General features: G+C 35.8%; 2 protein-coding genes across 8 annotated transcripts in view; both read left to right on the top strand.

Moving 5' to 3' along the window:
• Positions 1-560: 560 nt before the first annotated feature.
• capza1a (capping actin protein of muscle Z-line subunit alpha 1a) lies at positions 561-23,906 on the top strand. Of its 7 annotated transcripts, none has more exon segments than NM_212697.1 (9): positions 561-635; positions 8,957-9,020; positions 11,405-11,456; positions 11,735-11,798; positions 14,252-14,458; positions 14,532-14,611; positions 20,990-21,140; positions 22,146-22,208; positions 22,906-23,906. In NM_212697.1, coding segments are annotated over 9 exon segments (861 nt in total). In that variant the 5' UTR covers positions 561-596; the 3' UTR covers positions 23,047-23,906.
• Positions 23,907-26,143: 2,237 nt separating this feature from the next.
• Positions 26,144-27,866, top strand: part of st7l (suppression of tumorigenicity 7 like) — a 31,767-nt gene continuing 30,044 nt past the window's right edge. The window contains exon 1 of the mRNA XM_087255660.1: positions 26,144-27,134. Coding sequence (XP_087111786.1) covers positions 27,026-27,134 — 109 coding nt within the window. The 5' untranslated portion in view covers positions 26,144-27,025. The remainder of the gene's footprint in view (positions 27,135-27,866) is intronic.

The following is a 27,866-nucleotide window of genomic DNA, read 5'->3' as shown; positions in this document are numbered from 1 at the left end:
CTTTTGTCATTGCAGTAGTTATTGCTGCATATCACATGTCCAAATATGTCTTGATATACTTTTATTGAGCAGAGCAATGTGAAAATGTTGACATTAAATATTAAAAAGTTGAAGCAGTGTAATATGTACAATGACGTGCAAAATAAACATTTTACCACAACATTTAGATACTTATAAAAATTGACTTATTTTTAAAATAGGTTGCATTTGAAGCAACAATTATTTACATATATAATGCAATTTTAAAAGTGATTACACAGCACAATAGTTTACAATATAAAATAAAGCACGCCAATAATAAACGTACGTGTTATATATGCTTGTATATTCCTACAAATTATTATTTGTCTTCAAACTAATAACTTGAAAAACATTAATAGCAACTTTTCTGATCAAAGAAATAAGAGAATAGATACAAGTCTGCTAAACTATAACACATTGTATATAATTTCCATTCAAGCTGACGTGACACAAAGTCCAGGAAGCAATCTTCGAGAACCAAACATAACGTAAAGATGTAATTTTGTGCTCTTTTGTCAGGTTTATGATTGTTTTCCCGTGATGCAGTTTGACAGGGCAGGTCCAGTTGAGCCAAGATGGCGGACTTTGAGGAACAGCTTTCCGACGATGAGAAGGTATGAGATTATCATTTGAGGCTTCCTGATAAACCTTCTCTTGTCTGATACTCCCGTATGCACAACTTTCACATGTCATAAACATGTCGTGTATGCCGTTACGTATAATGAACGTTTTAAAGTCCTCAAAATCCGCGATGAACAGCGCGCTAGGGAAGCTAGCAAGCTAACTGAAACTCGATCTAATCGATGATCGCACTCTCAGAGACGCCAGTGAATGAGATTAGCGATTGATATGATTACTATTTAAGTATTGAACGTAGAAATTGTGTCTAATTAAATAAACAAACAGTTTTACATTCACTATTAGAAGTGTTTAAGAGTTTAAAGACTGTTAGTTGAGGCTCGGAGCGGTGTGCCATCTAAATAAGGAAAACGGCACTTCATCATAATTAATCATTTATCGTCATATGTTAAATATAATAACGTACGTAACGTTATTTATGATTTTGCACTTTTAAATCTCAGTCAAACAACTTCTTCAGGTGTACAAATAGTGTGTAATATAAGTGCAATCTAAAAACTTATTTTAATTATCGTTAGGATTCCTCTTGTTGTAATAGATGGGGCTGTAATCCCGTATAAAACGTTTTATTTCATTTGTCGTTTATGTAATGAGATGAAGAGGAAGTGCTCTTGCTCAGAAACAGGGGCGCAACCTCAGCTCTGGTCTTGTTTGTATTCTCAGCTGAGTGTCGGTGACCCAGCCCTCTTCTGCATGCTCTTACATGCGTGCGGCTGTTCCAGGGTCCCTCCGCGCTCCCGCTACTGCCAAGCTGACGCGCGGCTCCGGCTGTTTCAGAGAGCGGACGCGCCCCTCCGCCTCTGCAAAGTCGAAACAGTCGTGTTGAGGCCAGTTGAAGGAGGGAAGAAGCATTTCAGAAATGCTTAGATGTGGAAAGATTCTTGCAGCTGCAAACTGCTCAACGCTGGGTAGCGTAGATGTGGAATTTAGATCATACTGATTTGCTGTTTAGCTTGACAGTGAGCAAAGAAGATTGCATAACTTGTTCTGGGCTCCAGGGCACGGATTTTCTCATGAAAAATAATTATAATAATAATTAAAGAGTCATTTTGAGAAAAAATGTAACTGGGCCATATGACAAAATAAAAACTCGTATCAGGATATAAGTAATCTCATCATGTCCTGATAATGATTTAGCACCTTTTCTGTCAATTCAATTAATTATTAGTTTAAATATTCCACACAAAAATAACTATTTGTTTTATTTATATAAATAAAAATATATTTGTTTTATATATAAATAAATACTTTCATATATATATATATATATATATATATATATATATATATATATATATATATTTTTTTTTTTTTTTTTTTTTTTTTGAAAGTACTTTGAAAGTATTTACTGAACAATCTGCTGGTTCATACACTCTGAAAAATTCTGGGTTTCACCAGGCTAATCTCACAAGTAACCATAACTATTTTACATTTTGTCAGTTTAGTGGCTAATTCAGTTGAATTAAAGTTCAGTCATACAAAAATGTATGATTTTAAAAAGGGGGTGAGGTCACAAAACCCACTCCTAAACCCAACGATATTGGGGTATGAGCAAATTGTTCTAAATTGTACTAATAAGATTTGGACGAATTCATACGAATTGTCTACTAAATCAAAATGTTACGAATTGCCGTGAGATAATGCTGGGTTCCACATAATCGATTTGTGTTGGGACAACATGAAGGAATTAAGTTAACATATTCATTTTTTATATTATTTCCAAATTTAGGTGGATGGAACATAAAGCAATTCATTTGTCCCCTCAAAAAACTTGAGAGTTGTGTTGTTTCAGCTTACTTTATATAAATACAAAATAAATACATTTGAACAAACAGCAAGCATAATTTATTTGAGTATATGTGTTTTTTTTCTCACTTTATTTTGAAATTCTGGGCAAATGTTAGATTAAGAAAGTAGAAATACAAATTTAAAATAAAAAGGTTAATTAAATATATAGTACATTTTAAAGACGAATGAAAACAGGCCCAATATAAATGAGTTAAAAATGGTAAACAATGTAATTACAAGCATACAACTTTCTCTTCTTGCTGTTATTTTGGTTTCTGCCTTCATTGTAATCATCCAAATGATGAAAAAAAGTATTACTGTAAACAGTGTAATTTGTAACTCCACAAAATAAATGTTAGAGGATAATATTAAACAATATACTTTTTTAATTTTGTCATTATGATACAGTTGAAGTCAGAATTATTAGCCCCCTGTTTATTTTAATAGTTTTAATAACTCATTTCTAATAACTGATTTCTTTTATCTTTGCCATGATGACAGTACATGATATTTTACTAGATATTTTTATGTAGCTTAAAATGATATTTAAAGGCTTAGCTAGGTTAATTAGGTTAACTAGGCAGGTTAGAGTAATTAGGCAAGTTATTGTATAATGATGGTTTGTTCTGTAGACTATTAAATATCGAAATATATAGCTTAAAGGAGCTAATCATTTTTACCCTAAAATGGTTTTAAAAAATTTAAAAAGCTTCTTTTATTCTACCCGAATTAAAACAAATAAGACTTTATCCATAAGAAAAAACAATATAGGAAATACTGTGAACATTGCCTTGCTCTGTTAAACATTATTTGACAGAAGAAAAAAAAAAACGTGGGGGGGTTGGGGGGCTGTCTATATCGTCATCATATTCCACAACCCTAACTCTTAAGAAGTTCTCCTAACTTTTAAGAAGTTGACTGGGAATTAAACAGTTTCACTTTGCCTACTATAATGTGAAAATTGAGCCTCTTCCTTCTTCCCACTAGATATTTGAACAAGTCTGAGAGTCTGTTTATTAATGAGTGATTTGTAGATTTTCATGATTGACAAGCTGTCAGGTTATGAGGAATCTGAAGCTGAATGTTGTTATTAATGAACTGAATTCACCTCGGTTCATATCAGCATTCAAGTTAAAAGGAAATCAAGAACTGCACATTCTTCTAGTCGGGGAACAGGAAATATGAACGTCAGATCAACTTTGTTTTAGAAATGCTATCATGCAAGCAAATATTTCAAGGTTCAGTGAACTTTTTTTGTTACCATATAACTTTTTATTGTAGTTTTGTAGTTTTGTTTTTTGGACGACTGTAGATTAATAGAATGTTTAAATCAACAGCATCTATTTGAAATCTTAAGGCCCTGATAAATGTATTTTATTTTTATTTTCCTTAATTTTTCTGTATTTCATCATAAAGGTTCAACTAATAAGCATTAATTAAAAAGCATGTCCATTTAATTAAAATAATGACAATCAATTGACCTGCAAATTGAATAGTTTAATGATTATTAAATGATACTATTTATTAGGGCTGCACGATATTGGAAAAATCTAACATTGCAATATTTTTTATTCTGCGATTAAATATTCCCATATTAATACAATTTAACTAGATGTGCTGATTTAAAATTATTTAAAAAATGATCATATTAGATTGATTGGGATGATTCTGTAGGTGCATATGCATACAATATAAGAACCAAGCTAGTACAAGCATAGATGAATTCAATAAAAGAAAAAAGATACCAATTAAATAGTGTTTGAATGTTTTCGGAGGAATCTAACAGTAATCAGGTATACAGTAATTGAATAATCAAATGTAAAACAATACTGCATAGTCTTCGTTTTATAAACAATTCAATTTGGTACAATTTCTTAGGCTTGAATGCTTTTAAACCCCTCACACAGTCACAGCCTCAAAACACTTTTATTATATTTTATGTTTTATCATATTAAATAATTCTAATCCAAACTCAATATTGTGAATGATCACATTACAATGTCATTGCTGAAACGATGTGATGTGCAGCCTTACTTTTTATGCAACTCTAAACAATACAATTTTTGTAAACTGGTAGGTAATAAGATTTTTTTTTCTCATAAATTTCATTTTTAGAAGAAAATTAATTCAGAAAGTCATGATTCACACTCATTGAATAACTGCTTTGTATTGTTTTTATTTTACATTCTTCAGGTGACACAAAACACAAACGTTTTGGCACAATGCTTTCCTCAGTGTGTGACACAATCGTCTCACTCCACCCTTTTGTCCCACAGTCAATCACTTTATGTTATTAGTTAGACGTCCACTCGATAATTAAAAACAATTTCATTTTCATTTCAATATACCATAATTATCCACACAAGAAATATTTACCTTCACCTGCGAAAACATTATTTCATTGGAAAATATCATATCAATTATCATCATTCACTTATTCATGTCTGAGACAAAGAAAAGTTAAAAGTATTATATTATTAAAATATTAATATTATTATTACATATAATAAAAAAATATTATTTGTAAAGATGTTTATTAATTTCACAAGTGCTGTAATAAGCTATTGTACAATAATATATTTCTGTAGTAACATTTTTCCTGAAATTAAATTAAATTCTTTAGGTTGAGATTTAATATTGACAAATTTTATTTTTTACAATCTGTATTTTGCAATGCTGTCTGAATCATGATGCCATAAAATAATTAATTGCAATTTTATAAATATGTTTACTTATATTTATTCATTTAGTCAATTCAAATAATTATATTTATTATCATTTATATAATCTTATTTGCGTCTTGACAGGAGTTAGTTTTAGCCTGGATGCTCTACAGGTGGGATTCACTGCATGTGTTAGTCATATCTGATTGGTCTGTCAGGTTTCCACACTGGAAATGGGTGCTGGAAAAGCTCCAGAACAGGAGTCAATCATGGACCCGGAGCTAGACTTGTCTCTAGCCCATAATGCTTACATGTGCTCTGCTAAGAAAAGCCTCAATCCTGCGGCCTTGTAAGGAGTGACCTGTGGCAGGGCTCAGTGTCATTTCAGGCACCATTTGACTTGTTTCCAAAGGAAGTGCAAAGATACCAGTTTCATTGCTGATAAATGTTGTTTGTGTTTCCTGTGGCATCTGGGGTGTATTACAGAAAGCAAGATTAAAGGGATTGTTCACACAAAAATGAGAATTCTGTCATTTATTCACCCTTTACTCGTGCCAAACCTGCTTTTCTGTTTAGTACAAAAAAAGATATTTTGAGGAATCCTGTAACCATTAATTTCCTTAGTAGGGAAAACTAATAGTTTGAAAGTCAGTGAAGTCAGTGGTTACAATTTTGCAGTATATTTCAGTGTATCTTTTTTTTCCAAACTGATTGAGAGCAGGTGTAGGGTAAGTAAAGGAGGACAGAATTTAAATTTTTGGGTTAGATATCCATTTAATTTACATCTGCTAAAACCAAAAGTACATTCAGCTAATCCCACTTTAACTGTAAACACAAAAGACATTTGCAACAGAACAGCAAAACCATGAGTCCCCATGCCACACCTTTTTTTTCTTATTCTGTTTAAGAGCCAGTTACTTCAAGGCTTGCTACTCCAAATGCGTAAACAAATGGTCAGAATTTATTTGAAGATTACTAAAACCTTTTTCCACTGGATTAACTTGCATGAAGTAATTGTTTACCTAAGATATAGCAATGTGCGCTTGCAAAATAAACATTTAAAATTTTATTTTTACAGACTTTGAAGCATATTGACCCCTGTTGATATATTTATATTAAACATTTAATATATGTATTATGAGCTAGAATTATAATGTTTGTATGATGCAAATTATAATTATTAAATTGATAATTAATTGATTATCCTGAAGCATTTTTAGAATTAAGTAATGTAAGTTTTAGGGATGCAACGGTTCTCGGAAAAAAACTGTATCGTTCCGTTGTCCTCCCACGTTCGGTGCGTCTGCAGTTCAGAATATGCATTATTAATATTTGTTTGTTTATAAAACCAACTTCAACAAAGCAGTTCCACCCTTTTACACGTCTGATTACCTTTCACACTCATTGCACGTGCGTCAGTGGTCACTAACAGCCAGATCGAGGTCTGTGTCCAGACTCAGAAGCGTCTCATATGGACACGGACATACAGCAGGTCTGTTACTTCAGTCCCACTTCTTCTGGATGTTCTTCCGCACCCGATCGCTCTCGCTATTCATTCTGTTTACCCACTGTCTGCCAAACAGTGTTGCCAACTATTTTCAATGAAAAGGTGCTAAGCTTTGACCGAAATGTCGCTAGATTGTCATATGGCATTTACATATTACTGACGTCATCACGTTTCAATCATTTCTGTTTGTTTAACAGCCTATGGTTAATAAAGGGGTATTTGAATACAGTAAATCAATACAGATGTGCAATGAATTAGCAGTAATCTCTCTGACGTAATGAACTCAGACAAGTTCCTAAACTGTTCCTAAAATATCTGATTGTGAACAAGAAAATAATAATCCGTCAAATTAAATAGTTAAAAATAAAGGAGAAGCAGATTGGTTTGACTGTACAGTGGAAATAACTCGCACTCCTGATGCTAAATCATTTGCTATCAGTACTCAGAGAAGTGATCTCTCAGGCTGCGGGTGGGAGAGACTGCTGTATGAGGACTGGGCCGCCTGTGAGGAGCCGACAGCATCACCCGCAGATCATTGAGATAAGAGTAGGGACGACACAGTATGGACACATAAGAGTCTAGAAAAATCTCCAGTAACACACAAAGTTGCTAGATTTGTTGCTAATCGCTTTTTTGAAAATTTGTCGCTAAGGGCGTCTAAAAAGTCGCTAAGTTGGCAACACTGCTGCCAAGAATAGTTTTCTTCCCGACTGACTGTTCCAGCTGAGTTAAGAGAGAAGAGCCGCACACCCGCTCTTTGCTGAAGTTTCATTAACTACGATGGTGCTAATAAGTGAAACGGAGCTCTCTGGAATCATAATAAAATCATTAAGAAATCATAAATCGTTGTTGCTTTGGTAGAGCAAGCATAGTGTAAACAGAAGTAATCAAAACTTTAAAAGTTTTGCTTAATTATTAAGATGTGTTGACATCATTATTATCTGCATAATTGGTTGAGACTGTTGAGTCAATGTGTAAAATAGAAAAGGGGGGAATTTAAGCTTTTTCTCTTATTTTCCTCAAGCATTTTATTTGAACATACAATTTTCAAAATGCCCTACTTTTGTTAAATTAATGCGAGAACATGCAAATCTACAGACATGTGTGAAGCTGTTGCATTGTCAGGTGTTTGTTGCTCAATAAATATCTTTATTTTTCGTTGAATTGTTCAGTAGGCATTTTTTTTTCAAAGCATAGTACAAACCGTACCGAAACCGTGACCCTAAAACCAAGATACATAACGAACCGTGAGTAGATTGAACTATTGCACCCCTAGTAAGTATATATTAGGTAAAATATATTTCTATAGTAAAATTACATAATTTGTCAGTGCTGATAGCCTAGTTGCATTTGCAAATAGCGAAATAATGCTGCAGGTGTCCTGAGTTAGAGTCCCATCTCACTGACCTTTTCCGATCCCGTCCTCTCTCTTTTTCTCTCCTATTTTCTGTCGTAATACTCTCCTGTCAAAATAAAGGTAAAAATGACCCAAAATAAATTGACATAAAAATCATACATTTTTATTGAAAGCATATATTTTTAAAAAAGCAGATCCGCCCTGCGAGATAAAAATAAGTAATGAAAAAATAACAGTACAAATAAACATTAATTTATAATAGTGTTTTGTTGAGAACTTACAAAATGTATCAAGAAATAATGTGAGAAATACACACACACACACACACACACACATATATATATATATATATATATATATATATATATATATATATATATATATATATATATATATATTATACAACATTTCTGTCTGGTTCTTATATCTGATTGTTGATAGCTGTGATATATTTAAGTAATATCAGCACCCGTACAGACTCTTTACCCTTTGTGTATTACACTGGTGGGAGCACTAAGGCACTCGGTCTGCGGCCTCGTGCCAACGCACGCCTCCCACCACCAGTGCCGATATACAGCCATATCGCACTGCTACTCGTGTGATATTGCATTTATACAACATTACTTATTATTATTTATATATATATATATATATATATATATATATATATATATATATATATATATATATATATAAAGCTCAGAAGTGAACCAACCTTGAAACGTTTTCTTATGATCAGAGCATTGAGGTTATCTTCATACATATCCTTAAACTTATCTGGGTATATGACATGACCTGTTTTCTGGAATACCCCCCTGGTAACACTGGCATTAGGCTAAAAGTTGACAACACAGTTCTTGAAAATGGCAGTTTTTCTTGGTTATTTATAAAGTGTTAAATATTTTCTGCAAGTGTAAGCTTTAAATAAGCACAAAAGGACATGTTGTTTATGAATTTTAAAAGGTTTTTGTTTTTCCACAGGTCCGCATTGCTGCAAATTTTGTCATTCATGCGCCCCCTGGAGAGTTTAATGAAGTCTTCAATGGTATGTTGGTAATACGTTAAAGCACATCATAATTATTATTACAATCTTGTCCTGTTTTTTGCTATTTTCATTCTAAGTCCATATTCAAACAAAAAAAATGTGCCGTGGTTTTCTCTAATGTCGACGTGATAGACAATATAGTACTTTCATACAACATTTAAACATGCATCTTGGTATACATTCTTACATTTTTACATTCTTTTTCACCAATGAAGCTGGTTCCTAGCAAAGCTGAGCAGATAATTTGGTAGTTTCAGAGCGAAAATGCATTTTTCATTTCTAAATAAGGATGTTTTTGAATGAATTGTTAAAAAAAATGATTAGTTGAATTACATATGAAGATGTACTTGTCATCACCTATTGGTATTTTTAGTGCTGTATATTTATTTCGCACAAAATACCAACACAAATTACAGAAAGAAAGAAAGTACCAAAAATGGTAAAAATATGTTTTTAAAAGAAGGCAGCAGCTATATTTATTTAATGAAAAATACAGTACAAATATTTTAAAAATGTATTTTTTAACTTAATTATTCTAGCTGATTTTACACTATAAAAAAGCTGGCTTCCACACAATTCTTTAATGTCCCAACACAAATCAATTACGCTAACTTAATTAAGCTAACAATTTTTACAAATATAAGTGGATTGACCATAAAACAATTAAGTTTTCAGGAAAAAAAAACGTATTATATTTGTTGATTCTGCTCATTTTAAATAAGTAGTTTAAACAGGTTTTGTTAAGTGCACCTATGTAGGCATAAGACCATAACCGTTTTCAAGGTATACCGCGGTTTGGAAAAGTTAAGGTTTTAATACCGCCAAAATCTTCGGTAATACCGTCCCTACACATACATACATAACAACACTTACACATACATAACAATCAACATCGCAAGGCATATTTACCATTTAAATAAATAAAATTGATTAAAATTGTTACAACTGCAACAAAGAGCAAGGAGCAGTACAAAAGACCCACATCAAAGGAAAAACAAAACATTATAACAATGAATATTTTGAAAATGAAGTACAGAGAGCTTCAGTTATTTTACTTTGATTTCTAAAGTATTTGAAGCTTTGAGCCACTTTCTCTACCTCAGAAAGAAAACACATAAAAGAAGGTCTGCACTTTTTCCACTTACAACAATGAATATGATATTTACCCATTATTAAAATAAAAGTCACAACATCAGAGAAAGAAAAATGTAAATCACCTTTGTAAAATAAACTAATGATCTACTAGAACAATAGGGGGGACTGAAATCATCTTTAATGAAAGCCAAGTATGGATGTCAAACCAGAATTTAAAAGTAAATTCACAAGAAAAAAATAAGTGATCGAGTGTTTCTGGAAAATTTGAGCAGAAGCTACACTTGTCAACATCAAAGTTAAATCTTTTTTTAATAAATTCATTCACAGGATATGTACTAAATAAAAGTCTTTAATGAGTTTCCTTAACCTTAGGTGCTACAGGATATTTAAGATAAAAGGTAAAACCTCTGTCTTCTACTAAGGCAGGGGTGTCCAAACTTTTTGGGCCGAGGGCCCAAACAAACATCTTCTAAGTTTCAAAAAAGAGGCTGAGGTCTTCGAAGTTGTCAAGTTGAAGCAGTTTATTGTTACAGCAGAGTTGGTCGATCGATCTCTCTCCTACAAATGTTCAAAAACCCACAGTTTATATACAGGTTTTTCCCATAGTCATCATGAAACAGTGGTGTAGCATGAGCATCACGTTATTTCCAGGCTCCAATAGGATTCTAGCCTTTATATTGATGGCTGTATGTTTTTCAGTTTTTGCATAACTTAAAGGTCATATTTCAACACTTTTTAAATGATTCTCCCTATGCATGCTATTGCAGTGTAGGTTGAGCAAAGTTGTTTTTAAGTTGTTTTTGTCATGGTCAATACATCAATACGTGTTGCATATGCAGTTAAACACTGCTGATTGCCATTGTGTTCAGACATTTCTGTTGAACACGTCAACACAGTGGGCAACAATAGAAATGAAAGTTTTAAAAATTTCAGTACCAGTTTGGTACTGAACTCGATACTAATGACAATTACAATAATACTTCAGTATTATTATAATACAGTATTATATTAAAACCTGACATTTTTTTTCTTGCAGGATTATTTGCTAAAAACTCAATAGAACAGTGTAAATTTGACAAATCTTTTCTAACAAAATTAAAAATGTCATAATTTTGATAAGTTTAATGCTTCATTATGAATAAATTGTATTTATTTATTGTTTTTTTTTAAAGTTTAATATCAATAGGTTATGTTAGGAGGAATTACATTATAAAGACTGTGCTTAAGCCACTCTGTCTTGCATCATAATGTTCACATGACATCACATGATGCTTTTTGTTTGGTTTCAGATGTGCGGCTACTGCTCAATAATGACAATCTGCTCAGGGAAGGGGCGGCTCAGTGAGTAATCTGTATTTACCGCACTGTATGATTGTGTTATTTTACAGTCCTCCTCATGTCCTTCATAAGTCTGTTTCCTGCCACACAAAGGAAGTCTTGATTCAGAGGCCACAATCATTCATGCAGCCAGATTTCAGTCTTTGTTTCTTTTCAGATCTGTGGAGAAGTCATATATTTAGCTCTGTGGCTTTATCAAAAGTAGTCTGAATCATTAATCAGAGATCAACCAATAATATTCATTATAAATATGGTACTAAAAAAATTTCTGTTTGCGACAGTGCCTTTGCCCAGTATAACATGGATCAGTTCACACCTGCTAAACTTGATGGAAGTGAAGATCAGGTGAGTAATCTTTTATATATTTATATATATATATATATATATATATATATATATATATATATATATATATATATATATATATATATATATATATATATATATATATATTCACTTTTTATGTTACAGCCTTATTCCAAAATGGATTAAATTAATTTATTTCCTTAAAATTCTACACACAATACCTCATAATGACGATGTGAAATAAGAGATTTTTAAATTGTTGCATATTTATAAAAAAAAAAAACTGAAAAAATTACATGTATATCAGTATTCACAGCCTTTGCTCAATATTGCTCTTTGTTGTTACACCTTTGGCAGAAAATACAGCCTCAAGTCTTTTTGAATATGATGCTGCAAGCTTGGCACACCTGTCTTTGGGAATCTTGGCCCATTTTCCTTTGCAGTACCTCTCAAGCTCTATCAGGTTGGATGGGAAGTGACGGTGTACAGCCATTTTCAGATCTCTCCAAAGATGTTCAATAGGATTTAGGTCTGGGCTCTGGCTGGGCCTCTCAAGGACATGCATAGAGTTGTTGTGAAGCCACTTCATTGATATTTTGGCGGTGTGCTTTGGGTCATTGTCTTGCTGGAAGATGAATTGTCGCCCCAGTCTGAGGTCAAGAGCACTCTGAAGAAGGTTTTCATTCAGGAAGTCTCTGTAGTGCTGCGTTCATATTTGCCTCTATCCTGGCTAGTCTTCCAGTTTCTGCTGCTAAAAAACATCCCCACAGCATGATGCTGCCACCACCATGCTTCACTGTAGGGATAGGGTTTGCCTGGTGATAAGCAGTGTCTGGTTTTCTCCAAATGTAACGCCTGGCGTTCACTCTAAAGAGTTCAATTTGAGTCTCATCAGACCAGAGAATTTTGTTCGAGAGTCCTTCAGATGCTATTTGGCAAATTTCAGGCAGGGAGTGGCTTCTGTTTGGCCACTCTACCATACAGACCTGATTGGTGGATTGCTGCACAGATGGTTATCCTTCTGTAAGGTTCTCCTCTCTCCACAGAAGAATGCTGGAGCTTAGACAGAGTGACCATCGGTTTTTGATCACCTCTCTGACTAAGGCGCTTCTCCCCCGATCCCTCAGCTTAGATGGCCGGCCAGCTCTAGCTGTAGTCCTGGTGGTTCCAAACATCTTCCACTTTACGGCTGATGGAGGCCACTGTGCTCATTGGAACTTTCAGAGAAGCAGAAGTTTTTCTGTAACCTTCCTCAGCCTTGTGCCTTAAGACAATCTTGTCTCAGAGGTCTACAGACAATTATTTTGTCTTCATGCTTGGTTTGTGCTTTGACATACACGGTGAACCTTGGGACCTTATATAGACAGGTGTATGCCTTTTCAAATCATGTCCAGTCAACTGAGTTTACCACAGGTGTACTCCAATTAAGCTGCTGAAACATCCCAAGAATGATCAGTGGAAACAGAATGTACCTGAGCTCAATTTAGAGCTTCACGGCAAAGGCTGTGAATACTGATGTACATGTGATTTTACATGTTTTTTATTTTTAATAAATTTGCAACAATTTCAAAAACTATTTTTTCACATTGTCATTATGGGGCATTGTGTTTAGAATCTTGAGAAAGTAAATAAATTTAATTCATTATGTATGTATGTACGTATGTATGTATGTATGTATACATTTTTATTTGATGCTCTTAGCTCTACCACAGTGAGAATGGTTGAGATCACGATAGAACAAAACACTATTGGCTGTTTTTATTTGTTTAAAGGGGACCCTTTAATTATGTTTCGTTAAGATTACGTGAAACATCAAATAAAAAAGCTTACTTCAAAGCACTTCACGAGACATTTAAAACTGAAACTGAATATTGAGTAGGGGGCGGGGCTGTATTTTTGTGCGTCATTTTTTCATAGCAACGGTAAGAGGTGCGTAGTTTACAATCTCCACCTCCAGCAATGTTAAAGCTTTAAATTGTTGGAACTACCATATTTTTTCCATAACATATTGAAGAACAAAATAGTAGTTAATAGTAATATTGTTTACATCATGTTTATAATAAACATATAAAAACAATTTGGAAATAAAAAAAGCCATCAGCCTTTCATTTTTTGTGACCCCTGGGGTGATTACGCTATATTAAAGAAACAGCAATAGCATGAGATGCAGCATATGGGTTTTATGGCATCAGGTTAAACTTTCTGACACCTTTACGCCACTCATGTACATTAAAAATAAATACAGACCTGTACATGCCTGTACAACTGAACATGGAGGATGGTCTCCGTGTGACGTTATCCAAAATTAAACGATGAAAAGATCTGCGGCTTGTGGTATGAGTACGCCTTTGTGTGCGAGGTTTATATATTTATAACCACCTCAGAGAATATTGGGGGCCGCCAGTCATTGGCATTGTTATTTTGGGGGTCGTGGGCTGAAAAGTTTGGGAACCCCTGTATTAAACAACACTTGGCTTTCTATTGAATCACAGGTTTTGATCACAGAGCATGGAGATCTTGGCCACGGCCGATTCTTTGACCCTCGTAAGAAACAATCGTTCAAGTTCGACCACCTGAGGAAAGAGGCGAGTGAAGCTCAGTCGTATGAGGGAGAGGCGGCGCTCAGGCCGTGGAGAGATGCTGTAGATGAGGCTCTGAGGGCGTACGTTAAAGAACATTACCCCAGCGGAGTCTGCACTGTGAGTTCAGCTCAATAAAGCTACTAAAGACGTGTCTACCAGCTTTTTTCTGACGCTTCACTGTTGTCTTTAGGTTTATGGAAAAACTATAGATGGACAGAAAACCATCATTGCCTGTATTGAGGGTCATCGATTTCAGCCTCAAAATTTCTGGTAATTTCTTTATCCTTTTTGTTTTTAATAGATTAAAATATTTTTAGTATTTTTAATAAACTTAGTGTCTATTAGTGTCATGATACTGAAGTTGGGAACCAATCGGTACTGAAATTTTAAAGTTGAGCACGTTCTGATTTGCCATTCTGTTCACATGCTCAACAGAAATGACTGTGATTGGTCGTGAAGCTCATCAGTTTACTGTTGTAACGCAGATACAGGGACACCAGAGCGGTTTAAAGCCGAGAAGATCAGGTGTTTCATTAGCGGATCGCTCGTATGTCAGCTCATAGACAGACCAGATGATGATCTTCTGAAAAACGCTTCAGTGTCTCTGTATCTGTGTCTGCATTTGGTAAACAGTGTTAAACTGATGAGCTTTACTTCCAATCACAGTTATTTCTGTTGAGCATGTGAACACTGGCAAATCAGCGATGTTTAAGAACACGCTCAACATTGCCTTAATATTAACGGGAAATGGACATTTTAAAAGCATCGTCACAGCACTAATAGCTTTTACTATTTTTTTATTGTGAATTGTAGTAATTTGCTTGTGTGTTTTGTGCATTATATGTGTTTGTTGGTAGTTGGTAGTCACCTTTTGATTTGTTTTTCTTTTCTTTAGTTTAAAGTTGATGAAAGTCATAATACGGCCGTGGCAATTATCTATAAAGAGCCCCTATTATGGGTTTTTGAAAATGAACTTCTATGCAGTGTATTAAGGCTTGTACACACTGGGACGCTTTTAGTTTGTGTTTATCGTCAGCGTTTTTTCGAGATGTTTTTCCAGATTCAAACCAATGGATTTTTTACTGGCGTCGAGCAGAAGAGTATCCAAAATCACTCCTTAACGTTGGATGGCGCTACACAACTTTAAGCTTCTGACACCCGCTTGTAACACAGAAGAAGAAAGAAAGTTGACACGCTTGTTGTTAAAGTTACTGGCGATTCAATCAAGCATGGACGGTTCAAGTAGCAGCTCTACCGATGAAGAAATGATTATTGATCACGTTCATATCGCCTCTGGGCATCTTTTTCAATGTGCGCTTGCATTGACAGTTTTGAGCTTGAGCTCCTTCAAGTGCTGTTTACTGTAACTTTAGCAGCTCCGTGCACATGAACAAAAGTGCCAATCTAATTGGTAAAGAAGGTTTTTACACAGCGCGTCAAAACAAAAAAAACGAGCATGAGGTGTTTCTTAAAAAATGACGCTTTTAAGCTTGACGTTTTGCGCGTTGTTGTGCACGATCACATTGGCACACTTTATTTAGTAACGAAGCGTTAATTGTTGACAGAAAACGCAAGCTAAAACCTTCCCCGTGTGAACAGGCCTTTACACAGCTCTAAGTGAATGAAAACATCCAGCTGAGGTTTAAATCTGATGCTGCGTTCACACCAGACGCAGAACGCGCGTCAAGCGCGAGTGATTTACATGTTAAGTCAATGCAAACGTGCGAATAGACATCCTGCAGCGCGAATGGCGCTGCGCGAATGACGCAAATTGCACGAATGGCGCGGGGCGAATTGAGCGTTTTGCGCGTTTGACACGCTTAACGAGCTTTTCGCGTGAATCTCTCCATTTCGAAAATCTGAACTTCAGCGTACGTTTGCGCCGCGTTAACCAATCAGAAGCTTGCTCTTGTGGGGACGTGATTGTGACGTAGAACCTGTTGTCGGTGTTCCTAGGGAAATCCTCCAGCCTTCACCGACAACAGTTCATCAAACTCGGCTTGGCTCAGTCAGAAGCACTGCTGAAAGCCTCCATCATCCAGGTTAAGTTTCTGGAGGAGTTCATGAGCTCACAGAGCTGGATGCACCTCTGAAAGAATGTAGTGGACTCAGACACGACCCTAAACGTATCGACGCTGTTTTTCAGTCTTCGTAAAGCACATAAACACTGTTATTTTCTTCATAAAATCCATGTTAGCCATTACGCTATGAAGCTAGAGTCTTCGGGCAGACAGAAGCCCTGCCCATCACGGGAATCCGCGTCTGTTCTGATGTGAATTTAGCACGCGAATAAAGCGGGGTTTGACGCGCGTATGAAGCGAGTAAACTCAAATGTTCACGCGGCTATTTACGCGCGAATATCGCGATTTATCTGCGCGTTCCGCATCTGGTGTGAACACAGCATGAAAGTGCATCTGGCTTAAAACTATTGATTCTTTAATGAAATAGTTGACTAAGAGTCAAATAAATTAATCGTGTTGGGTTCGGATTTTTTGCCTGAACGCATCCACAACGACACGGTACATCACCAAATATGAAGTTCCGGTAAAACATGAACACACCTTTCCCTTCAGACAATATCGTACACATCAGTGATTTATTATTATTTTTTATTAACTCTATTTAACTCAGCTAATAATTCATTTATTAATATTTTTTTAAATAACAACAAATATTTAATGTTGTTTCAATGTATTTGTTAATTACAATTTAATTTGTTTCTTCAGCGTGCGTAAACATACAAGTACAACCACAAATACACAATGGAGAAAAAAAATTCAATAGAAGAAATAAAAAAAGAGCAGGAATGAGAAATACATACATAAATACCACACATAAATCCAATCATGTCAGGCAGAAAAGTAAAATGGAGTTTCAGAAAAGGTTATTAACATGGTTACAAAGAGGTCCCAAAGATTGCTAGACTTTCTGATGTCTGTCAAAAGTAAATTTCTCAAGAGGAAGTAATGCAGATATTGATTTGAGACATCCATATTTTAAAAGTAGGTACTCCAGAAGATGACCATAATAACAATTTGTATTTCATTGCCAGATAAAACCAAAATTAAAAACTGATGTTTCACTAACACTTTAGTTTAGGTCACAATTTATGCTATTAACTGCTGCCCTATTACCTGCCTATTATATATTTACTGTTTTAGTTTTAAAATATGATCTTATTCTGCACCCTTAATCCTACCCAATACCTAAACCCAACTTCTACCTTACTAACAATTATTGAATCGCTAATTAAAAGTTTTTAAGCTAGTAGTGCTAGTTAATGGCTTGTTAATATCGTGAATTGTGACCTAAACTAATGTGTTACTGAGAGTTCCAAAGAAAAATAAAAAGTGTATTTGGAGAAACAATGTTGTAATGTGGTTCAAAAATGGGCAATTTTGTCATGTTGTCTATAGGAGTGAAGACTTCCATCTGTTGTTTCATTAGAATGAATGAAACTCCACTATACATTTATATTTATAAACAGATTACGTCATTTCAAAAACTGAAAGTGTTTAAACACACCAATTAAATTACCACGCAATCATAGTTATTATCAAAAACAGTAGGTGTTTTGGCTGTGAATGTTTCAGCAGATGGTCGACGAGAAGCTAACATTCTTGATTCAGATGGCAATAAAATCTAACTACAGCTAGTGTTGAAAATACCTGGCATCCCCATGAGAAACTATTAGCAACTGTGTAGGCCTTATGCATAAAACCCCCAAGATGCATTCAGGACAGCTGAGACTATCTATCTATGCCAAACTGTGGAAAATAGTAATAATAAAAAAGGGTGTAGCTATTCTGACTGCTACTCATTGAAACGTCATAGTTGTTGTTCACTCTTTGCTTTGAATGAGGCTGTGTGACTCATTTACTGGCTACTTTTCAAGTGTGATATATGATCTTTAGATGTGTGGAATGAGCTCTGCCTCCACCCAGATCATGACCTTACTGTATCTAGAAACTACTATGTGTTTTCTGAATGAATAACAGTTGCGCTAGACGGCAAAGGTCGCCTACACACTGTTCTGATAAACTCGTACTCTTTCAATCACACAAAAAGCACGACGCATGGCTTAACTCCACACAAAAGAACACTAAGATGTCAAATGCGTATGATTTCTAGGAACCAACTATTTTAATTTATTTTTCATTATCTAGTCGGAGTTTTATCTAGGCGAGCTAATGATTGTTCTGTGATTTTGATTATTTGTTGGCAATCTTTTTAATCGATATACCACATAGATTGATAATTAAACATGGATGTCATTAATAAATACTGTCACAAGTACACACTGACCTTTTCACAAGCTGATTTTCTATCATAACATTTGTTATGAATAAACAAAATAAACCAGATTTCATATAACCAGGACTCGTTTGAAACCTCTGAGGCAACTTTGGTGATTCCAGCGGTTATGAAGTACGTAGTGATTTTAATGTATTTATTACAGACATGCCCTAAGAGTGCTTTCACACCTGTGAATCGATTCAGTTGTTCCGAAACAGGGATTAAAATTGTTACATTGTTGCTCTTTGCTCTTGGTGCGGTTCGCTTTCACACTCAAAATTTCTAATTGGACCAAAAGAGCTAAAACAAGTCACGTGTGAGTAAACTCTCCTCACATTGGTCAGAGTGTCAGGGTTTATTTTGCAGCGTCAAGCTCAGCTGTCAGGAGAGGTGGTGTTTGACAAGGTGCGCGCGACGTGTCTGAAGAGCGAGGAGAGATGCAGTGGGAAGGGGTGAGAAGGGTGCGCGATATATTTGAGGACCGGGAGTGAGATGTGAGATTACCGGGAGATTATCACTCGTTTGCGGGCATCTAGGAGACTTCCAAAACTTTCTGCCCTACACTGAAAAAAGGTGTTGCATGCAGAACTGTTGCAAACAATTTATTTGTGTTGAATGTATACAAACAAATTAAGTTTAATAATGTTCAACCTAAGTTGTTTAAATTCAGCCCAAATAAATTGTTTACAACTACTTAACGTAAAAAAAAAGAGTAAATCCAAGGAATCATCTTTGAATTATTTTTTTCAGTGTACTCATAATTCTCTCTTCATATAGCCGTAAGCCTATCCATAAAACACTGTTATATAACCGCGCTCGGATCGTATCGCTTTCTCACAGTAATCGATCTGCTCCAGAGTTCGTTTCAATCGAACTGAGACCACCTCATTCAAGCGATCTCGGAGCGATTGTTTTGGCGTGGATCCTAGCGAGATTGCTGGTTTCACATATGCCAAACGAACCGCGCTAACTGGGTAAACGAGACAACAGTCCGAAACAAAATGTAGGTGTGAAAACACCCTGAGTTAAAAACGTTTTCAATCTTGTAAAACATATTCTTGATGTACAGCGGATCACAAAGAGTTGGAACAGATCTCTTTGCAAATCCAGTTTTGTGGATATGTTTATACCTGTTATTACATAGACATGTTAATTAGCTCCTGTCAGTTAATTCAGTGGGCGAGGGAATCTGCACTTCTACTTCACGTTGCAGTGGGCCTAAAAAATCACACGGATTTGGATACTATTTTAACATCAGGAATTTTCATGTTTATATCACTTCAATCAGGCTGTGGACATAGTATGTCTACTCCAGTTCTGTTCAAACAGCTTCCAAAATTTGCATTATAAAAAAAAAATTGTGCCCTTTAAATTAGTATTTAGTGTGAACCCAGCATTAGAGCAGCTGACTGTTATATTAGTTACCTAGTAACCAACTGTAAACAAAGCAAGCATAATGATAAGTCACATCATAAGTCACATTGGTTTAATAATGTCTATGTCAGTGTTTATTTGGCGAGTAATCCTTTTCTTCAGCAGTTTTTTGTCAAAACCATGCCAAAAAGTCCAAAAGTGCACGCGTTAAAAAATGTTTTCAAATAAAGGATTTTTTTTAGGTGTCTTTGTTAAATCCTGAAAAAAGTGTTGGGTGAAAGATTATAAGTGTTTTTATATCACTATATTTACTGTGATTTGTTAAATATAAAATATAGTATGATTGGATAGATTACACGAGTTGGATTCACTGCTCAGATATGCTTTTATTTTTATGCCGTACTTAAATAAATGACAAAAAATGCGCATTACCACAGGGTGATGGAAACCCAGCCACATTCTCAGAATTTTGTAAATATGTATAATGTATAATAACTTATACACATTTAAAAATAAAAAATGTACTGTAATAAAAACTATTAGCTCACATGGACCCACATGCACCAGTTGCTAATGTGTACATCTGAGACAGCATTAATTACATGTCATATATTAGTTATCATACTTAATCGTTTATTATTCTTTTAAATGACCATCTGTTAATTCTATTTACTGCTCAACCAACCTTTTATTTGAAGTAAAAACACTTTTATTAGGAGGAGAATGCTTGTGTTATGCACATTCTGTCGTGCCAGTGATAATGTGCTATGAAAGTGGACACATCTTACACTACAGTATCAAGGTTAATGATCGATTAATTGATCATTCATGGGAATTTTTAGGATCTGACATCCTCAGTTATGTCAGAATAAAGCAGCGAGGGTGTTTTTTTTTTTAATAAAGCTACTACAAATGTCATCAGTCTTGTTTTTCATTTCCATAAAACTATTGACTGTCAACTTCCTCCATTTCACGCAGGAATGGCCGCTGCCGATCGGAGTGGAAGTTCTCCATTTCTCAGGCCACCGCTCAGGTGGTGGGAGTGCTGAAGATCCAGGTTCATTACTATGAGGATGGAAACGTGCAGCTGGTCAGCCATAAGGATGTGCAAGACTCTCTTGTCATCTCTGTAAGTGATTTGAACTTCCAGTGCATGAGTCAGTGCAGCACAAGCAACCTGCCTGATAAAAGCTGCCCTGTGAGTGACATTTCAGGTGACTGGGTGTGGTGATGTATTGATGGAGCTAATGACGTCTCTTTGTTACATTTGGAAATGTTCTTTGTTCTCTGGATTGTGAATTGTTGTTGTGTTTGTTAGGTTAGCCTAGTTGGATCTGCTTCTGCCTGTGCAAGTCAGAATTATATTTATTAGTTAGTTGTAGGTTGTTACTGGAATTCAAACATTTGTAGGTACTACATTTATTATTTTTAGTTTACTTAATAGTAACTTAATAGTTTTTACTGGTTCATTCACTGTCTATTCCAGGGGTGGCCAACTCTTCCTGGAGAGCCACCTTCCTGCAGATTTCAGTTGCTACCCATATCAAACACACCTGCCTGTAATTATCAAGTGGTGTTCAGGGCCTAATTAATTGGTTCAGGTGTGTTTGATATGGGTAGCAACTGAAATCTGCAGGAAGGTGGCTCTCCAGGAACAGGGTTGGCCACCACTGGTCTATTCCAACAATTTCTCATGGCAATTTGTAACTTTTTAATTTAGTGGCTAATTTGTATGAAATCGAACAATCTCATTTACAATTTACTACGATTTGCTCATCTCCCAATGATGGTTGGGTTTGGTGCCACGCTTCCTTTTAAAAACGAAAATTTTATACGAATTAGCCACTAAACTTTAGATTTTTTTTTTCTTCTGTTGAACACTCATTCTGTTGAAATACTGGTTGCTGGGACATAGGAATTTTATTTCCTACTATAAAAGTCAATAGGTGACAGGACCAACATTCTTCAAAATATCTTCTATAAAACTCAAAGGTTTAAAACCACTAAAGGGAGTGTAAATAATGAGGTCAACTTTCATTTTTTTGTGTGAATTATCCCTTCAAAGTAACCTTTTATTTGGAAGTTTGAGTTTCCTACTCATGTATAAATTCTGTTTGCTCTTATTTTTCAACAGACTGAGGTACAGACTGCCAAGGAGTTTGTCGAGATCATTAAAAACGCTGAAAATGAGTATCAGGTTTGTTTTCCTTTTGATTTCCGTATTTTTTTTTTTAAAAAACCTACATTACTCTCGATCAGTGTTTGGTGTTACAAAGTACCTAGTTGTAATGAAATTCCTTTTTCGCAAAAAAAAAATAAGGAATTGATTTAAATTTTTAGGTAATTTACAGTTACTTATACTTTCCAAAAATATTGTGCATAAATTCAGCAGTACTCTATAAATCCGTTCTGAGAACCAGAATAATTGTAAATATATAAATATATTTGGCTATACAAATATATTTATAAAGTAACTCTCTTATTTTTTAAACTAAAACAGTTTAGATTGTCAAGACAATTACACGTACTTAAGAAACAATGAGATTATATATACCTCTTATTAATGAAATATGGTGTCTTTAATACTTTGAAACATTTTGTGCTTCGATACTCGTTCAACTTTTGGCTTCATTTAAAAAAAAAAAAAACGTAAAAGTCCCTGTCAAATCTAAAGAATAGGGTATATGCACAGCAAGGAAATAAATGAATTTAATCCATTTTGGAATAAGGCTGTAACATAAAAAATGTGGAAAAAGTGAAGCGCTAATACTTTCCGGATGCACTGTTATTAGTAATGACTATTTTGAAGTAACGTACCCAACACTGCTCTTGATTCAGCAAGAAATAAATCATTATCCAGCATCTGATCATAAACAAAATGGTTTGCCTTCCAGACGGCCATCAGCGAGAACTACCAGACCATGTCTGATACCACCTTCAAGGCCTTACGTCGGCAGCTTCCAGTCACCCGCACCAAGATCGACTGGAACAAGATCCTTAGCTACAAGATCGGCAAAGAGATGCAGAACGCTTAGACACACGGCATGCACGGCTCCGCTCCTGCTCGCGACACAAGCAAAGAGACAAGCTGCAGAGGGCCCGTATCTAAACCTGAATCCAGGGCAGGGCCAAGGCCAGAAGGTCCTCCGGAAGTGTGCTAAAAATGTGTCTGTCCTTTTTTTTTTGTTTTTGTTTTGTTTGTTTTCCAGAAGCCACAGTTTGACCTCAGCTGAAGAGACTGCCTCCTTTTCTGTATCGTAGGAGGACTGCAAGCTTGTTTTAATGGGTTTAGCAAAGGTTTTTTGCTGTTGAACAAAATACCTCCCACGACACCAGTGTACAGCATCACAAATGTCCCCTTAAATCACTTGATCAGCGCTCCCCATTCTTGACGCACTGAACGTTTTATTGCACAAAGCCCATATGATCAATCGAGTCTATTTTGTTTACTTTTTTTACTTTAGCAACTTTACACTCCAAAGTTTTGCTCTTGATGTCAAGTCATACGTAAAAACGACCCATCAAGACTCTCTGACTAGTTTAAAAAAAAAAAAAAAAGACACCAGTTCTGTTCTCCAGTGTAATATTTGGTCTATTTAAGAAGCATTGCTGTAAGGTGCCATCAGTTGAATGTGCTGTCAGAGAGGGTTGTGCCAAAGTGAGCATTGTATTTGTACAGTAAGTCATTTCAGGTTGCTGTTCTGTGTGGAAACGGTCCCATCATTGTATTCTGGTGTCTAAGAATGGTATATTTATATATATACTGTATGCAGTTACACAAATATTTGTTACCCCTCACTTCAGCCTCTTACCCTAGCTTTTATTGCGAAATATTTTTTACGAAATGTAAGAACAAAAATGATCCCAGAGGAATAAATGATTTGCACCAAACCGAGTATGGATTGTCGTTGTTTTTTGTCATTACATATTGTAACACCTTTTTAATATTAGCATATTAGTCATAATATTAAATAATATGTTTCACTCAAAAGTGAAATATGTACATTTTCCCTGATGCCAATTTAATTACTGATTATTTTCATTATTAGATTATGCATTGATTCTGATATTGCTTTTTCAGATTGATAAACATTCATCATCATCATCATGATTATAGTAGATTTACTTAATATTATCCTTTTAATTTGTTCATAAACGTATACTAAATAAATGCAGGCTTCCACACAATTCATTCATGTTGTCCAAGCATAAATTGATTATTCATTCATTCATTTTCTACCACTTTTCCGGGGCTGGGTCACGAGGGCAGCAGTCTTAGGAGAGAACCCCAGACTTCCCTCTCCCCAGACACTTCCTTCAGCTCCTCTGGGGGGATCCTGAGGCATTCCCAGGCCAGCCGAGAGACATAGTCCCTCCAGCTTGTCTTGGGTCTTTCCTGAGGCCTTCTCCCGGTGGGACATGCCTGGAACACCTCCCTAGGTAGGCGTCCAGGAGGCATCCAAAAACAGATGCCAAAGCCACCTCAGCTGACTTCTCTCGATGTGGAGTTGCAGCTGCTCTACTCCGAGCTCCTCACCCTGTCCACAAGAGTACTCCCTGCCACCCTGCGAAGGAAACTCATTTTGGCCACTTATATCCGAGATCTTGTCCTTTCGGTCATGACCCAAAGCTCACAAATCGATCAAGTTTACTAAATTGTTCTTAAAAATTTAAGTGGATTGAACATGAAACAATTAAGTTGTCCGAAAAATATTGAAAGAATTGTCATTTTAAGTGCTTTGAACATGCAGCAAAAAAAAATGTTATGTGTGTACTTAATATCCAGCATTTTAAAACACTCTTTTGGCAATCCAAATTATAAATAAGAAAATATTCAATTTTATCTAATTCTTTTTGAGGGGGCAATGCCCCCCTGTATTGACAGGCCTGTCTTTCTAAGACGACAAATCTGACGAGAACACCTGAGGGAAAAACCTGAGGCAAGATTTGACGCTCTAAAAGATAATATTCATCAAATGAAATGCAACCAGAGAGCAGTTTTGTGGACTCTGTCACTCTTTAGTATCCTTGTTCGCTCCAGTTATGCCAAAATGAGCCCATCTAGCAGCGTCCACTCCAGCCATAACTCACCTTATATCTGTTATCAAGCATCTAAAAATACAGCTCCTGAGTCCTGAGATGAAGAGCATCTGACAGTCAAGGCTAATGATGAAACTTCTGCTCAGACAGCGATGTTTACGAGCGAGCTAAATGCTGCATTGTGTAACTATGGTACACAGACGGTACCGCTACTTCATAGTTGCCTGAATATCATTCTGAAATCCCGCCAAGACTCTCAAAGAGCGTAAAAGAGTAATAAGAGTTGAGCATGATATGGCGTGAATACTAGTTATCTCCCATAGAAATATACATTGGATGTCGCCTACCCTAATGTTGTCTATTGGAAGGAATGCGTCAATACAGCCGCAATTTTAGTACAGTGTAACGCTCCTTTGAAATTAACGCTCCTTTTAATTGAGCTCCATCTAGCGGTCACATGATCTAATGACTAAATATTATGACAACTTCTTCAACTTCTTTTATAAATATATATAACTTGATATTACTTTTTTTCTCACCACCACACTGGTCTTTTTCACAAGACAAAATTTTGTTGTTGGAAACTGTATTTTATATACTTAAATTTGACTTTTGCATGCTAAAAGTACTTGAGTACGAGACATTTTACTTGATTTGGGTCATTAAAAAAACTCCCTATGATGTATGTAGCCTATACCTGCTGTAGTCAACCCTTATCCTACTGTAGGTTGCCATAAAACCAAAACAACACCCATTCTTGTCTTAGGACATTTTATTAAGCAAATTTTAAAGTAACAGTAAGTTCATGACATGTTAAATATATAGTGTAATTTGCTGGTTTTAATCATACAGAATAAAATTAAATATAGTTATAAAACAACCATAACATAACCCTTATGTCTTAGGACATCTTTGATTAACTATTTATTATCTACACCAAATGTTGACTAATGAAGGTACATTTATAACAACCATTTATTTGTTAGACTACTGTATTGTCAAACCATGTTGCATACAAATGCGTTCAACGGACTTACATGACAGTGCATTGCTGTAAAGGACAAATAAAACACGAGACAGGTGTTTAGAAAGAGTATAGTTTATTTAGTTCGACATGCAAACAAGACAAACTTTTACAAAACAACCCGGAAACATCATAACGCGCGCGCTCGTGAATATAACCCGCGGTTGTCTTTAACTGTTGTCTTCAATAGTCCTTCTTTGCTCAACAGCTTAGCTGAAAAACAAAGCAAATCATTACAACAGTCAGACAAAGAGCAAAGAGCATAGAATCACCCAGAGGCGACACTCTACAATTTGGGAAACAATAACGCGCTTTTTGAATAAATTAAATAAAAACAAAGCAACTGCTTTCCACTGATCCAATGTCCAATGGACGGCCGATCGCTTTCACTTCAAAATGGCGGAATCCGGGGCTGTTGCTCTTGGTCATTCTAAGCTCTTTGCATAAAGTTAAATTATAACAGTTACCATGGTGTCTATTTCAAACTATAGTAAACTAAAGTTTGAAACTATAGTTTAAAATAGACGATGAGTGGGCCTCGCTACTCCCGCCCACCATAACCCTCGCAGCGAGGTCCCACTACCGGCCCCCCGTGTTTCCCTGAGGGTCCTCGGGGGTTGTTTGTTCCCTGCCTAGGGCTCAAAGGCCGCCTCGCCCCAGGGAGTGCACGAGTAGACCGGGCGCCAGGCCGTGCCAGTATTCACTGGATGTTGCTCGGCGGCACATTTCGAGCAACAAACACGTAATATTCCTTGCGATGTTACGTTTATGTACGTAAACCACAAGGAACTACAGCACAGACGGGCCCGAGTGAAGCTTCACGAAGCGGACTTCGTGAGATTGGCGTGGCTCCACTCGTACCGTCGGTATTGAACTCACCTTGGTCAAGTACAAACAGCAACACCGAGCGAACTGACAACGCTAACCGAGAGCACACGAGCTTTATAGGAATGCAGATGCAAATTTTTACAAGGCACGTCACTGCTATCTCGTTGTCATGGCGAGCGCTGAAGAGGGCTCACCTGATTGGAGCACACAGACTGGGGAATCTGCGTCATGGTAAGTTGCCGTCTGCCGTACGCAAAAATATATTAAATATATTCAATATATATTTTTTTACATTTTTGGTGCTTTGTAATATTCTGGGATGCAGTACAATATGGAGACAGATGAATATAATTGGGTATATGCCGAGCTAGTGTTGTTCCCATATAAGTTACTTATAAACTTCCGGTGACCGGTTATTGTGAGTTTTTTCCATTTTATACGGTTCCTTTTACAGCATTCATGTTGTAATGTAATTAAAATACATTCAGTTAAATAAACTTTGGCATTCATTTAGTTGTTCAAGCGTAAAACGAGACAAAAGGCCTTTTACTCGCACTAGCCCGTCAGAATCGGCAGGATAGCGCAGACGCTCCATTTACTGGGGTAAAAGAAATGCTCATATTATAAAGACATGGCGGGGAAAATGTAATTTAATGCAGTGCTTCTAGTAAATCTAAGACCCGCTTTATATCGGATATAACTCAGCCAGTGGAGATCGCTGATTTTTAAAGAAAACAGACCTTAAAAAAGTGCAGATTTTTCCTTTGGCATACAGTTCGCCGGAAGCGCTTAAATCAGGTTACTGGCAAATTAAAAGTCCTATTAGCATGCTTCAGCATAATCCCCTAAAATCCCAGAATGTCTTTCGAAAAAGAGTACGGGTTTAACCCCGGCATCCTGGCCAAATTTAACCACTGGCCTCTGTCCATCATGGCCTCCTAACCATCACCATATCATAATTGG

This window comes from Danio rerio, chromosome 6 (assembly GCF_052040795.2).
Source record: "Danio rerio strain M-AB ecotype USA chromosome 6, GRCz13ab, whole genome shotgun sequence".
In the NCBI taxonomy this organism is placed as follows: Eukaryota; Metazoa; Chordata; class Actinopteri; order Cypriniformes; family Danionidae; genus Danio; species Danio rerio.
Note: the sequence above shows the minus strand (reverse complement) of the source record. Positions and strands in the feature narration are given on the sequence as shown.